At 37.9% G+C, this 14,660-nt stretch overlaps 1 protein-coding gene across 1 annotated transcript; it reads left to right on the top strand.

Annotated features, from left to right (window-relative positions):
- The first annotated feature begins 5,175 nt into the window (after positions 1–5,175).
- On the top strand, positions 5,176–13,204 carry LOC109206229 (protein argonaute 2-like). The gene is made up of 3 exons (XM_019369035.1): positions 5,176–5,443; positions 10,967–11,084; positions 12,910–13,204. Exons 1-3 carry the CDS (start codon positions 5,176–5,178, stop codon positions 13,202–13,204), a joined length of 681 nt encoding a protein of 226 aa, XP_019224580.1.
- Positions 13,205–14,660: the final 1,456 nt, after the last annotated feature.

Genomic DNA, 14,660 nt, shown 5'->3' with positions numbered 1-14,660 from the left:
GTCTAATCAGTGTATCACAATTATGTGATAGAGATAACTTGGTAGCATTCCACCTCTACCAATGTTTAAATGATTAACTCTTACCACTGACAAGATTGTTTTTGCAGGGAAAAAAGAGTAAACAATACATACATTGTAGATTTGTCCACACTTTCAGAAAATAAACTCACTTGCTTTAAGTGTGTCGGACAATGATCCCTCCTTTGGCACAAGAGACTTTGGAACATGCAAGCTGAGTCAACTCAACAAATTAGTTTCCAAGGATCCGGTGATAGGGCTGCCTAACATCAAGTTCAAGGAAGACAGAGTTTGTGACGCTTGCGCAAGGGGGAAAGCAGGTAAGATCCTCTTTTAAATGCAAGAAAGTAGTAAGCACACCAGAACGATGGAATGGTCCATATGGATCTTTTGTGGTCCAATGAGAACATTAAGCAGAGGTGGTAGAAAATATGTGATGGCGCTTGTTAAATGATTACTCTAGGTTTACTTGAACATTATTTTTAACATCTAAAGATGAAACATTTGACATGCTTTCTTTTTTGTTAGAAAAACTCAAAAACAACTAGGTAATCAACTTGCATCAATAGGTCTGACCATGGAACTGAATTTGAAAATGCTAAGTTGGCTGAATTTTTGATGCTACAACATAAATAGTTGCATGACTAAATTTTGTTAAGAAGATTTCCTATGAGTCACTTAAAGAGAGAAAGCTATATATATCCCATCTTAGGGTATTTAGATACAAGTACTTTGTTCGCAATGATGATAAATATTCCCTAAGAAAGTTTGATCCCATAAGTGATGAGGGAGTATTCTTGGGATATTCTTCACATAGTAAAGCTTACAAGATATACAGTATAAGAACTGTGTGTGTAATAAAAAGTGCATAGGTATTTTTTTTAAAAACAAATTCTTTCTGAGAGGCAGGAAAAGAATAATGGAAGAGATTGGGCTTGATAAGAAATTTAAAACTGGTGAAACCACAGTCCATCCTGAAGATGCACTCGCGGGAGGGAACAAGTGACGGAACAGGTCCTTCCACCCAGGGCAACATGAAACGGGGAACTGACATAGAGAGGAACTGATCATCAAACCTCGAAGGAACCTATCCATGAACCTATTTCTCAGTACAAAACCAGGAAGGAACATCCAAAGAAATTGACACTCCTATGGCAAACATCCACGAAATTGGATATAGATGAACCTGTTCATCTGTTGATCAGAAGTTGTATAGGGGATGATTGGTTCTCTTTTATATCTCACTGCTAGCAGACCTGACATTGTGTGTATGTGTAGGCCTTTGTGCTCGATTTCAGGCAAATCCAAAGGAGTCCCACTTGACTACTGTAAAGAGATATGAGATACTTGAAGGCACCACTGACCTTTGCCTTTGGTATCCAAAAGGTAGTAATTTTAACCTAGTAGGATATGCTAACACTGATTATGCAGGTTTTCTTGTGGATAGGAAGAGCACCTCAGGTATGGCACACTTCTTGGTTCATGTCTTGTGTCATGGGCTATCAAAAAATAAAATTCAGGTGGCCTTATCTACTGCTGAAGCGGAGTATATTGTTGCTGCTTCATGTTGTACTCAATTGCTGTGGATCAAAAAAACAATTATTGAACTTTGGAATTGATGTTGTTTGCATCCCTATTTTTTGTTGATAACACTAGTGCTATTAGTATGAAAAAGAACCCGGTTCCATCATAAGAGAACTAAGCACATAGATTTTAGGCACCATTTTTTGAGGACAACTACGAGAAAGGCTTGACACTGTGGAGTTTTGTGGCTACTGACAAGAAAATTGCTAAACATCTTCACAAAACCTTAAGTAGAGATCAATTTGAGAGGAACGGGTTGGAATTATGAATGATTAAGATCACCTAAAAGGACCAGTTTCAAGTTAAACGAGAAAAATGAAAAAAAATTGAAATTTTTTTGGTTAGAAAGTCTGTAAATTGGTGTATAATAGATTAAATCTTGCTCAGTCTCATACTTCCATAGTATACTCTTGTTCCATGTGTTAAATGACTCATTAATCTCTAATGATATTTTCTCTATTTTGGCAAATTTAGACTTACACAAGAGAATAATCAGTGAAGGAACCTGGTTCATCAAGATAACAAGGTATGTTTTCTACACCTCTGCATAATCGAAAATAACTATATTTGGATCATGAGCAGTCCTACCAAATACCAAATCTCTTTTGAACTTATCCATTACAAGTGAACCAGTTAGTTCAAGACTCCTGACCGTATTAAAACTACCTAATTCTTTTTAAGTTTGCTACTCAGGGGAAGAAAGTGGTTCTTCCGAAATTAAACAGGTATCTTCTGATTCTAAAGTTTCTCCTGAGACAATTTCTAAAGTTGCTGCAAAATTGGAGAAGATTTTAGGATCTATAGCAGGTGTTGAGACTACAGAATCTGGAGAAGTTGGTGTTAAAAACAAAGGAGAGCAAAGGGTGCTAGAAGTACTGTAAGGGGAAAGGGGACAAGAGTGGCTGATTCTTCATCCCACTCCTGTGAGTTTAACCAAAGACGCAGGTGCAATGGTTGTTTGGGGAGATGAACCGGTTATTCGGTAGAGGAAACCCTCGCAGGCTGCTGAAGAAAGTGACTAAAAGCTATAATCCAGCTTCTTGATAGAGTTATCAATGGCACCAAACTCACACCATTCCCTATGGCTTCATCTCACTACGGTGCTTGCACATTTTAAAGTACCTATGAAAACATGGGAGGTTATTACAAGCATGGATCATTTTTGGGTTAATACTTGCTTGCTTGTGATTATGAAGGTAATGTCACTCCTGAAGAACCTAGTTCATCCAAAAGGTACCAGTAAATAGCAAGGTCAGAGCCTTGGTGCAAGAAAGTGGGGCTGAGGATGTTGAGATTGAAAGGTTGAAGAAGATGTTAGTTGAGGTGGAGGCTAAGAGAGATGCTCTCAGAACTGAGCTGGCAAGAGAAAAAGAGAAGAATAATGCATTCTTCAGGTATGCCTGAAACTCCTCCAAGTCCAAAAACCAAGCACCTTAGTTCTTCGCAGCCTTAAGCCTCCTAGCCTAGTGTAGATCAACAAGTGACCCAGTTCGGGAATTTTTGTTGTTTTTGCTCATGTTTCCAATATTTTATTTCTTCTTATGCTTTTGTGGTAGATCTATATCATCATCAATGAAAATTCACTGTCGTTTGCTCTAACTGTTTGTTTATATTTCTTTGATGGTTAAAATTCTTAGCTTAATCTATGATGATTAATCCATGATTGCATTTGAAATCTTCAGGTCATATCTGTGCTCTTGGTGTTCTGTTAGGTTCTTTTAATTCTGAAATAATGACAATTTCCAGCACGGGCCATAACCTTCTATATATTAGAAGAGCCAGAGTTTCGACCTTGGTTACTTCATGGCAATAAAAGTAAGTTAGGGTTATTCTAGTCATTTTAGTATAAACTCTACGTGGCTTTTTTTTATTGAACCCACCGCACACACTAATCCTTATTTCGCTATTTTTCTTCATAGTCATCACCACAAGCCACTTTGTAACTCTACGATTACAAAGACTTTTCCTTATGACTAAATCTAGTCACAAATAAACTCAACGAGTTTACGGATTTACAAGAGAATTCCTTATTAGTATGCTTCTTAGTAAGCGATTTAGGAGATATATTAAGTACAATAACAAGGTTACAACTCAACTAGGACAGCAACAATCAATCTTTTAGGAACTGGTCCATAGTGGCGTTCAACCTTGTTCTTCAAGCTTGAGAGGATGATTTTTCTGTTTTTTGCTCGAGGCTTGAATAAGAAACAGAAACCTTCCAGTGATGTTTTTGTATAAAGCCCATTTGGTACATCTTGATCACATCACTTGAAATGATGTGAGTACTTTGTTTGGTTAGAGAATGAGCGGGCTGCAGTGTGGTGCAGTGCGGCAGAAACAGTACCGTCGGTCACTTCATTTCTAGTTGTATCCAAATGACTTTGTACTGCTATGAAGAAATCACAAGAGCATCAGGTCCTTGTTAGGTTCCTAGCTCCTGAAGCTAGCAATTCATCTTTAGCTGAAATCCGTAAACGCTTGCAGCAATCCACGTAGATCCGATTCCTTATTTGGTTCTTAGCAGTAAGTTTGTTAGATCATCAAAACATCAGGCAAGACGCAGGAGCATTTAAGATCTATCAGAAACCCTTCTGAATATGGGAAAAAGCACGGCCAAGAAGAGCGACTGATGTCACTATAACAAGGAATTTTACATTGTGTAGTAACGAGTACAAATACTCCTAAGACCACTACACCCTAAAAAGAAAAAATACTCTTTTGCTTTTTCCACCTCACTACAATATCTCTCACACTCTATTTTTCTTCACAAACTATTTTCTTGTAGTCTATGGAATACATTGCTCCCTCTCTCACTCAGATGTATTGTCTGAGATTTTTGGTGTGTAGAATGAAGAAGCCGAAGCTCTCCTTTTATAGGAGAAATGGCTTACCTTCTCAACCAATCAGAATGGATGATTGGTTGAAAATTTGCAACACAAATTTTTTTTCCTTCCTCCGAACATTTGGCATCCAAGTCCAAGCCCAATTTGGCGACTTGGGCTTTTGGTAGATGGGGATGGACCCCAAAAATGCCACCCGTAATTTTGAAATTAAAGTTAGTAGGGACATGATCCATGTTTTGGTTCGTGTGCTTCCAGCTCCTGATCTGAAGCTAGGAGGTCAGAGCGGAGTACGTGTAAGTAACAAGTGCAAGTGGAACTTTGATAAGAATTTTGTGGTGGAAGGAAGGTCTCTTAAACAGTGGGTTTTGATAGATTTTACCTCCCAAGAGCTAAGATGTCGTGAACTTGTCTCAGAATTGAAAGAGAAGTCCACATGGTTAGGGATGACCATGAATGACCCCATCAGAATATATCCCGCTGACATGAATGACCTGCCTTCATTTAGCAAGGTGGAAAAACTACTCAAAGATGTGGTTAGTGGTGCTTCACTGTAGTTGATATTGTGTGTCTTGCCAATAAAGGACGAGGGGTACAAGTATATCAAATACATCTCTGAGACAAGCATAGGTGTAGTAACCCAGTGCTGCTTGATTACTCGAAGATTCACCACAATGAGTATTGACCTTTGCCTAAAGAATAAGGTGAAACTCGGAGGTAGTAACTGGAATTAATGGATAAATTACCTTATTTTAAAGGTGAGAGTATCATGTTAAAGGGAGTGGGTGTTAATCATCCCAATGAAGATAACTCTTCCTCCATGGCAGCTGTTGTTGGGACTGTCACCTGGCCAGCTACTAATCAGTATGCTACTAGAATTTGTCCTCAGGAGAACATGACTGAGAAGATAAAATATTTTGGAATAATGTGCAAAGACCCGGTGAGCGCTTATAAGGGAGACAACTTGGATGTTGGCCAAAGTAAAGGCTCCATAAGTAATGGTTAGTTTTGAAGACTAATAAAGGAACTCAGGCATGAACCAGGTCCATTCCTCAGGTGCACAAAAATGGGCAAATTCAAGCATGTGGGATGCACGTGGAAGAGATAAGCTTAACTTGGTGTATTTAATATCTCCTGATCGAAAAGGTTGCATAATTGATAAGGATAAGGACTCCTTACTCAAAGAGAATATTATCCAAGATAGGGAAGGAGTTAGAAGTTGAGATCAACTAGAACTCTTCCACCGAGGAAGAGTCATCAGAACTCTAGTTATTTCTTCATCTACTGACTCTATAAATTGCTGGATGTTCTCACATTACATGTGTTGCACAAAAACGCAAAAGTTAAACGTGAATTGAGAGCAAAATAACAAGGCTTTTTGCAAGCAGTTCATGTGTGATTCAAGTGTGCAAACCTGAAGATACATTAGCCAGATTGAAGAACCAACTCCATAAAGAGTTTTATGTGTCTTTCTTTATTTCTAGTTCAATTGTAGTAGGTATTTTATATTGTACCCTTCAGCTTTATCTAGAGGCAAAGTTAACTTGAAGTTGTCGCAACAGTTAGAGGTTGTGTGATACAACGGGATTAAAGGTAATCCTTAGGTTTACATAGAGTTTTGTAAATGCTGTTTTTGCTCAGTGATTTAGTGAAGTGTTGGGGAAAATCCTACTGAGTAGTAGGTCGTGAGTTTTTCACCTTTTAAGCCGGGTGTTTTTCACGTAAAAATACTTGTGTTCTTTACTTTCTACATTTATTATTCTACAACAGTAGCAGAAGGAACACATAGAAGAACCAGGTCATTCCACAATCAGTTTTAGCGTAAAATTGGTTACCACACAAATCACTCCCCTCTTGCGTGGTATTGAAGTATAAAACATTAATTGGTATTAGAGAAGGTTAACCTTGAAGAGGCTAACACCTTAGGAACAGATCAAGATGAGCGCACCACCTGAAAACTAGGAAGGGAAATCCATTGATAGGCCTCCACTCTTTAATGACCAGTACTACTCTTGGTGGAAAAACAGGATGAGAGATCACATCATCGGAGGAACACTGCTGTATTCTCGATATGAGAATTTCACCATGAAGGATGGGGAAACCATCCATGAGATGTATACAAGTTTCACCACACTGACAAATGAACATAAGTCTCTTGGAAGGGTTATTCTTGAAGAAGACAAAGTTGAGAAGATTTTGACAAGGGTTCTGCCAGTCTCTTGGAAAAGCAAAATCACTGCTACTCAGGAATCAAAGAACATTGCCACTCTTAAGTTGGATGAGCTAATTGGAAATCTCACTACCTACGAACTTAGAAGGCAAACCATGAAGATGGATGCACCCAAGAAGGAAAGGAGTCTGGCATTCAGAATCACTGAAGGTGCTGATCTGGAGGAGGATGAAATGACCATGATCACAGTGGACTTCAATAAGTACCTAATGACATGAAAGGGTTCGTCAAGAAGTGGAAGCTACAGCAAACCAAAGGTTCTTGAAAAACAAACCAATGAGGGGTGTTATAAGTGTGGAAAGACTGATCACCACATCAAAAACTGCCCTCAATGGGAAATTGAATGGAATAAGGAAAGAGTTGAACGAAGGAACGGGAAGAAGGAACAGGTTCAACCCAAGAAGAACAAAGGATCAATAAAGGCTATAGTTGCTGCCTGGGGAGAAAGCTTAGATGAGGACTCAGAGGGTGAAGATGGAGATGAACAAGCACTTATGGCAACTGGAGAATCTGATGAGGAATATGAGGTAAGTATAATTCATCTAAAAGACAAGATTAAATTTTTATCTAAAGAAAGGCTATCTGAGCTACTCCTGGATTTCATTGATGAATCTGAGGATCTAAACAATGAAAAGGAACAACTATCTAAGAAGTGTGTGATTTCGAAAGCTAAGTGCAAAAATCTGGAACTTAGGGCAGTGAAAGTGAGAGTAAAAATGTTGAGCTAAAGAACCAGGTTCATGAACTTGACACCACTATCCTAGATGAAAATCTAAAATTAAAATTAGGAACTGGTAAAAAGAAAACTGATCACACACAACTCACTTTAGAAGAAAATGTAGGAAAAATGAAAGATGAGTTGTACAAAAGAGATGAGCAGATAAAAGTCCTTACGGAGGACCTAAACAAGGTTAAGCATGAGCTAGGAAGAACCTGTAAATGGAATAGGTCCTCCGATGCACTTTCATGGCTACATGAACACCATAGTAGCAATAAGAGAGGACTTGGCTATGGGACCCCTGCACCTAAGTGGGATCCCAAAGCAAGTACCTTACGCTTCTTAAGAACATAGTTTGCACACACTGTGGTAAAACTGGTCACTATAAAAGTGAATGTATTGCAAAAGAAAAGGCTAGTCAAAAGAATAAAGAATTTGTTCAAGGGAAGAATAGGCTGCCAGGTTGGGCTGAAAAGAATCTGATTCACCTTTTTGCCTATAGAAAGGGACCCAAACTAGTTTAGGTTCCTAAGACTAACCCCTGATTTCTTTTTGCGGGTCCAAGTGAAGAGGAGCATCCAAATGTAGTACATGGTTAGTGGCTGTTCAAAGCATACGACAGGAAGCAAGAACCAGTTCCTTTTACTTGAGGACCTCAAAGGAGGTAATGTCTCCTTTGAAAATGGGAAGAAAGGTGAGATCATTAGGGTTGGAAAGGTAGGTAAGACTGATTCTCACTCTATTGAGAATGTCTACTTGATAGATGGCCTAAAGTACAGTCTAATCAGTGTATCACAATTATGTGATAGAGATAACTTGGTAGCATTCACCTCTACCAAATGTTTTATGATTAATCTTACCACTGACAAGATTGTTTTGCAGGGAAAAAGAGTAAACAATACATACATTGTAGATTTGTCCACACTTTCAGAAAATAAACTCACTTGCTTAAGTGTGTCGGACAATGATCCCCTCCTTTGGCACAAGAGACTTGGACATGCAAGTCTGAGTCAACTCAACAAATTAGTTTCCAAGGATCCGGTGATAGGGCTGCCTAACATCAAGTTCAAGGAAGACAGAGTTTGTGACGCTTGCGCAAGGGGGAAGCAGGTAAGATCCTCTTTTAAATGCAAGAAAGTAGTAAGCACCACCAGAACGATGGAATTGGTCCATATGGATCTTTGTGGTCCAATGAGAACATTAAGCAGAGGTGGTAGAAAATATGTGATGGCGCTTGTTAATGATTACTCTAGGTTTACTTGAACATTATTTTTAACATCTAAAGATGAAACATTTGACATGCTTACTTCTTTTGTTAGAAAAACTCAAAAACAACTAGGTAATCAACTTGCATCAATTAGGTCTGACCATGGAACTGAATTTGAAAATGCTAAGTTTGCTGAATTTTTGCATGCTACAACATAAATAGTTGCATGACTAAATTTTGTTAAGAAGATTTCCTATGAGTCACTTAAAGAGAGAAAGCTATATATATCCCATCTTAGGGTATTTAGATACAAGTACTTTGTTCGCAATGATGATAAATATTCCCTAAGAAAGTTTGATCCCATAAGTGATGAGGGAGTATTCTTGGGATATTCTTCACATAGTAAAGCTTACAAGATATACAGTATAAGAACTGTGTGTGTATAAAAAAGTGCATAGGTTATTTTTTTTAAAAACTAATATTCTTTCTGAGAGGCAGGAACAAGATAATGAAGAGATTGGGCTGATAAGAAATTTAAATGGTGAAACCACAGTCCATCCTGAAGATGCATCGCGGGAGGGAACAAGTGACGGAACAGGTCCTTCCACCCAGGGCAACATGACACGGGGAACTGACTAGAGAGGAACTGATCATCAAACCTCGAAGGAACCTATCCATGAACCTATTTCTCAGTAACAAAACCAGGAAGGAACATCCAAAGAAATTGACACTCCTATGGCAACATCCACGAAATTGGATATAGATGAACCTGGTTCATCTGTTGATCAGAAGTTGTATAGGGGAATGATTGGTTCTCTTTTATATCTCACTGCTAGCAGACCTGACATTGTGTGTAGTGTAGGCCTTTGTGCTCGATTTCAGGCAAATCCAAAGGAGTCCCACTTGACTACTGTAAAGAGAATATTGAGATACTTGAAAGGCACCACTGACCTTTGCCTTTGGTATCCAAAAGGTAGTAATTTTAACCTAGTAGGATATGCTAACACTGATTATGCAGGTTTTCTTGTGGATAGGAAGAGCACCTCAGGTATGGCACACTTCCTTGGTTCATGTCTTGTGTCATGGGCTATCAAAAAATAAAATTCAGTGGCCTTATCTACTGCTGAAGCGGAGTATATTGTTGCTGCTTCATGTTGTACTCAATTGCTGTGGATCAAAAAACAATTATTGAACTTTGGAATTGATGTTGTTTGCATCCCTATTTTTTGTGATAACACTAGTGCTATTAGTATGATAAAGAACCCGGTTCATCATAAGAGAACTAAGCACATAGATGTTAGGCACCATTTTTTGAGGAACAACTACGAGAAAGGCTTGATCACTGTGGAGTTTTGTGCTACTGACAAGAAAATTGCTAACATCTTCACAAAAACCTTAAGTAGAGATCAATTTGAGAGGAACGGGTTGGAATTATGAATGATTAAGATCACCTAAAAGGACCAGTTCAAGGTTAAACGAGAAAAATGAAAAAAAATTGAAATTTTTTTGGTTAGAAAGTCTGTAAATTGTGTATAATTAGATTAAATCTTGCTCAGTCTCATACTTCCATAGTATACTCTTGTTCCATGTGTTAAATGACTCATTAATCTCTAATGATATTTTCTCTATTTTGGCAAATTTAGACTTACACAAGAGAATTATCAGTGAAGAACCTGGTTCATCAAGATAACAAGGTATGTTTTCTACACTCTGCATAATCGAAAATAACTATATTTGGATCATGAGCAGTCCTACCAAATACCAAATCTCTTTTGAACTTATCCATTACAAGTGAACCAGTTACGTTCAAGACTCCTGACCGTATTAAACTACCTAAATTCTTTTAAGTTTGCTACTCAGGGGGAAGAAAGTGGTTCTTCCGAAATTAAACAGGTATCTTCTGATTCTAAAGTTTCTCCTGAGACAATTTCTAAAGTTGCTGCAAAAATTGGAGAAGATTTTTAGGATCTATAGCAGGTGTTGAGACTACAGAATCTGGAGAAGTTGGTGTTAAAAACAAAGGAGAGCAAGGGTGCTAGAAGTACTGTAAGGGGAAAGGGGACAAGAGTGGCTGATTCTTCACCCACTCCTGTGAGTTTAACCAAAGACGCAGGTGCAATGGTTGTTTGGGGAGATGAACCCGGTTATTCGGTAGAGGAAACCCTCGCAGGCCTGCTGAAGAAAGTGACTAAAAGCTATAATCCAGCTTCTTGATAGAGTTATCAATGGCACCAAAACTCACACCATTCCCTATGGCTTCATTCTCACTACGGTGCTTGCACATTTTAAAGTACCTATGAAAACATGGGAGGTTATTACAAGCATGGATCATTTTTGGGTTAATACTCTGCTTGCTTGTGATTATGAAGGTAATGTCACTCCTGAAGAACCTAGTTCATCCAAAAAGGTACCAGTAAATAGCAAGGTCAGAGCCTTGGTGCAAGAAAGTGGGGCTGAGGATGTTGAGATTGAAAGGTTGAAGAAGATGTTAGTTGAGGTGGAGGCTAAGAGAGATGCTCTCAGAACTGAGCTGGCAAGAGAAAAAGAGAAGAATAATGGCATTCTTCAAGGTATGCTGAAACTCCTCCAAGTCAAAAACCAAGCACCTAGTTCTTCGCAGCCTTAAGCCTCCTAGCCTAGTGTAGATCAACAAGTGACCCAGTTCGGGAATTTTTGTTGTTTTTGCTCATGTTTCCAATATTTTTATTTCTTCTTATGCTTTGTGGTAGAATCTTATCAATCATCAATGAAATTCACTGTCGTTTGCTCTAACTGTTTGTTTATATTTCTTTGATGGTTAAAATTCTTAGCTTAATCTATGATGATTAATCCATGATTGCATTTGAAATAGCCCCAGTGGCCATGAGTAAGTTTTAAAATCTGGTGATCTCTCATTTTATGCAATTTTTCGATGATGCCAAAAGGGGGAAAAAGGTTGTGCTTTACACCTTGAACAGTGATGTTTATAACCTAATGTACTTGGTCCTTGATGATAAGTGATAAAAAGGAAAAATATTTCTAACATTGTGTTGATGGTGAGCTGAGTTGAAACAAGGCCTAAGCTTATGAAAAGCACGGTGTTTGTCTTTATTAAAAAGGGAGAATTTGTTGGCCCAAGTAAAGGCTCTATAAGTAAAGGTTTGTTTTGAAGACTAACAAAGGAACTCAGGCATGAACCAGGTCCATCCCTCAGGTGCACAAAAATGGGCAGATTCGAACATGTGGGATGCACGTGAAGGAGATAAGCTTAACTTGGTGTATTTAATATCTCCTGATCTAAAAGGTTGCATAATTGATAAGGAGAAGGAATCCTTACTCAAAGAGAATATTATCCAAAATAGGAAAGGAGTTAGAAGTTGAGATAAACTAGAACTCTTCCACCGAGGAAGAGTTGCATCAGAACTCTAGTTATTTCTTCATCTAGTAACTCTATAAATTGCAAGATGTTCTCACATTACATGTGTTACAGAAAAACGCAGAAGTTAAACGTGAATTGAGAGAAAAATAGCAAGGCTTTTCGCAAGCAGTTCGTGTGTGATTCAAGTGTGCAAACCTGAAGCTACATGAACCAGATTGAAGAACCAACTCCATAAAAGTTTTATGTGTCTTTCTTTATTTCTAGTTCAATTGTAGTGGGTATTTTATATTGTACCTTTCAGCTTTATCTAGAGGAAATTGTAATAGGTAATCAGAGTATTCAAGTAATTAGAGTTAACTTGAAGTTGTCGCAACAGTTAGAGGCTATGGGCTACAACAGGATTAGAGGTAATCCTTAGGTTTACAAAGAGTTTTGTAAATGCTATTTTGGCTCACTAATTTAGTGAAGTGTTGGGGAAAATCCTACTGAGTAATAGGTCGTGGTTTTTTCACCTTTTGAGCCAGGTGTTTTCCACGTAAAAATACTTGTGTTCTTTACTTTCTAGATTTATTATTCCGCAATAGTAGCAGAAGGAACATATAGAAGAACCAGGTCCTTCCATAATTAGTTTAAGCGAAAAATTGGTCACCACACAAATCACCCCTCTTGTGTGGTATTAAAGTATAAAACGTCATTGGTTAAGCCAAACAGAATTGTTATTTTCCGTGCTGGTGTGGGTAAGAGTCAGTTTAGTATGGTAGTTAACTAGTAGTTGGATGATTTGAGGATGGCTTTCTCCAAGGATAACTATAGACCATGCATCACTGTTGTTGTGGCTCAGAAAAGACACCTTACTCGCATATTTACCATGGGAGCCCTTGGCAATGTGCCTCCGGGTACTGTTGTGGACAGAGTAATTACTGATGCATCTATTGTTAATTTCTATCTTTGCAGCCATTTTAATGATAAAGGCACTAGCAGGCCAGTTCACTATCATGTTCTCTTGGATGAAAACGCTTTCGGCTTTCAGCAATTGCAGAAGCTGGTGTACGAGATATGCTTCACATTGGCGTATTTTCCAATGTCGGTTAAACTTGTTCCACCAATTTTCTACGCAGACCTTGTTGCCTTCAGGGGACGGCTGTTCCATGAGGTGGTTATGGAGAAGACAAAGTCTGCAGAAGCATCCGGTAAAGCAGAACACTACAATGTCCACCATGATCTGCAAAACACTATGTTTTTTTTCTGATTGTCCTACCATTTGCAAGTGACGAATTGCTCCTATCTGCATTGTTTCTTCTTTCTTTTTATTTCCTCTCTAAAGTACTATATGTTGACTGTCTGGTGAATTCTACGAAGCTCTGTTATTAACCTTTGTCTACTTGTACGGTTCCACATGAGCAACTCCAGCTACAATTTAAACTACTTTGATGTAGTGCAAACAATGGCACTTCGATGATTGAAAAACTCCTTTCTATAGTGATATTGTCAAAAAATATTTATGCAAACGGATCACATGAACCAATTCGAAGTAATTGATTGCACTAGGAACGATTAGTAACATTGTAAATGAGAGCTAATAACTTGTTACAGCTGATCAAAATAACAGCACTAGGCATGTAAATACTTCACATTTTTTACGGGGAGTATTACTTAGGTTGAATAATTGTCTTTAATTTTAGCAAATCATAACATTTTCTGTATACTTAATTTTCCATATCTTTCACTTATATATTACTCCATCAAAAAGGTTCCTTTTGGACATACTTTAATTGTAACAATGTATGGATGATTCAAAAATTATACATTTTCTCCGCCTTTAGAACTATTAAAGAGCTAGTCTTTCCAAATATAATCAGATCACACATTAATCGGGATAGAGGGACTATAAGAATAAGTACATTAAGAATATATGTCTACTAGGAATTTCATTAATTGTAACCCAGTGGTTGTAATTTCAATATTTCATCATACATCACTTAAATATAAGGTTTCAATTCGACCATAGATATGTTTGCTCCTTTCCGGCCCTCCTTTTTCATCGTCATTAACATACCTATCCCACTTCTATCAGGATATATAGAGAAAAATATATATTATCATTTGGAAGCTATATAAAAACGAAGGAATTTGATCAAAGAACAACAATACCTCATTGTTGCTCCCAAACGCACACGCAAGTACATGGTCGTACAAGTAATAAAATGATAAGTCAAGTGTCGAACCCACGGAGACTTGTATCAACTACCCACTAAAATCACCAAATTGCTATTTAATCAAGCCAAAATAAAGTTCAAGAATGTGATTATACTAAATTATAATTCTAAGTAATAGCTACATTATCAAGCAGTAAAATGATTGTTATGTATTCAATGTAGACAAATATTCCAAGGTTGTGATCGATTCACCATTCCTATTGTGTTCTAGTTAACTCTCCCTCTCATACAATTCACTCATGGTTGCTAAGTAATCGATAATTGCTCTCATAGCCTTCTGCCGAAGTACTACTTGCCTATTCAAAATAGATTAACGCCTATATTCCTATGAAATTAATCTATCAATAACGCATTAAGACTACGATATTTAATTAAGCCAGTAACTAGGTATATTCCTATCCTAACCACAAATTTGCCCCCCCCCCCCCCCGTCCACCGACCGTACGTACTACGTCGTCGTCTCTCTACTACTCTACTATACTAACTACG

This window comes from Nicotiana attenuata, unplaced genomic scaffold (assembly GCF_001879085.1).
Source record: "Nicotiana attenuata strain UT unplaced genomic scaffold, NIATTr2, whole genome shotgun sequence".
In the NCBI taxonomy this organism is placed as follows: domain Eukaryota; kingdom Viridiplantae; phylum Streptophyta; class Magnoliopsida; order Solanales; family Solanaceae; genus Nicotiana; species Nicotiana attenuata.
The sequence above is the reverse complement of the archived record's forward strand: the minus strand, read 5'-3'. Positions and strand labels throughout refer to the sequence as shown.

Excerpts from the sequence above, each read along its gene's own strand:
- LOC109206229 (XM_019369035.1), top strand. The coding sequence starts at position 5,176 with ATGGATAAATTACCTTATTTTAAAGGTGAGAGTATCATGTTAAAGGGA. Across the intron at positions 5,444-10,966 it reads TAAAGGCTCCATAAGTAATG|GTAATGTCACTCCTGAAGAA; the intron begins GTTAGTTTTGAA and ends GTGATTATGAAG. Across the intron at positions 11,085-12,909 it reads ATTGAAAGGTTGAAGAAGAT|CCATTTTAATGATAAAGGCA; the intron begins GTTAGTTGAGGT and ends CTATCTTTGCAG.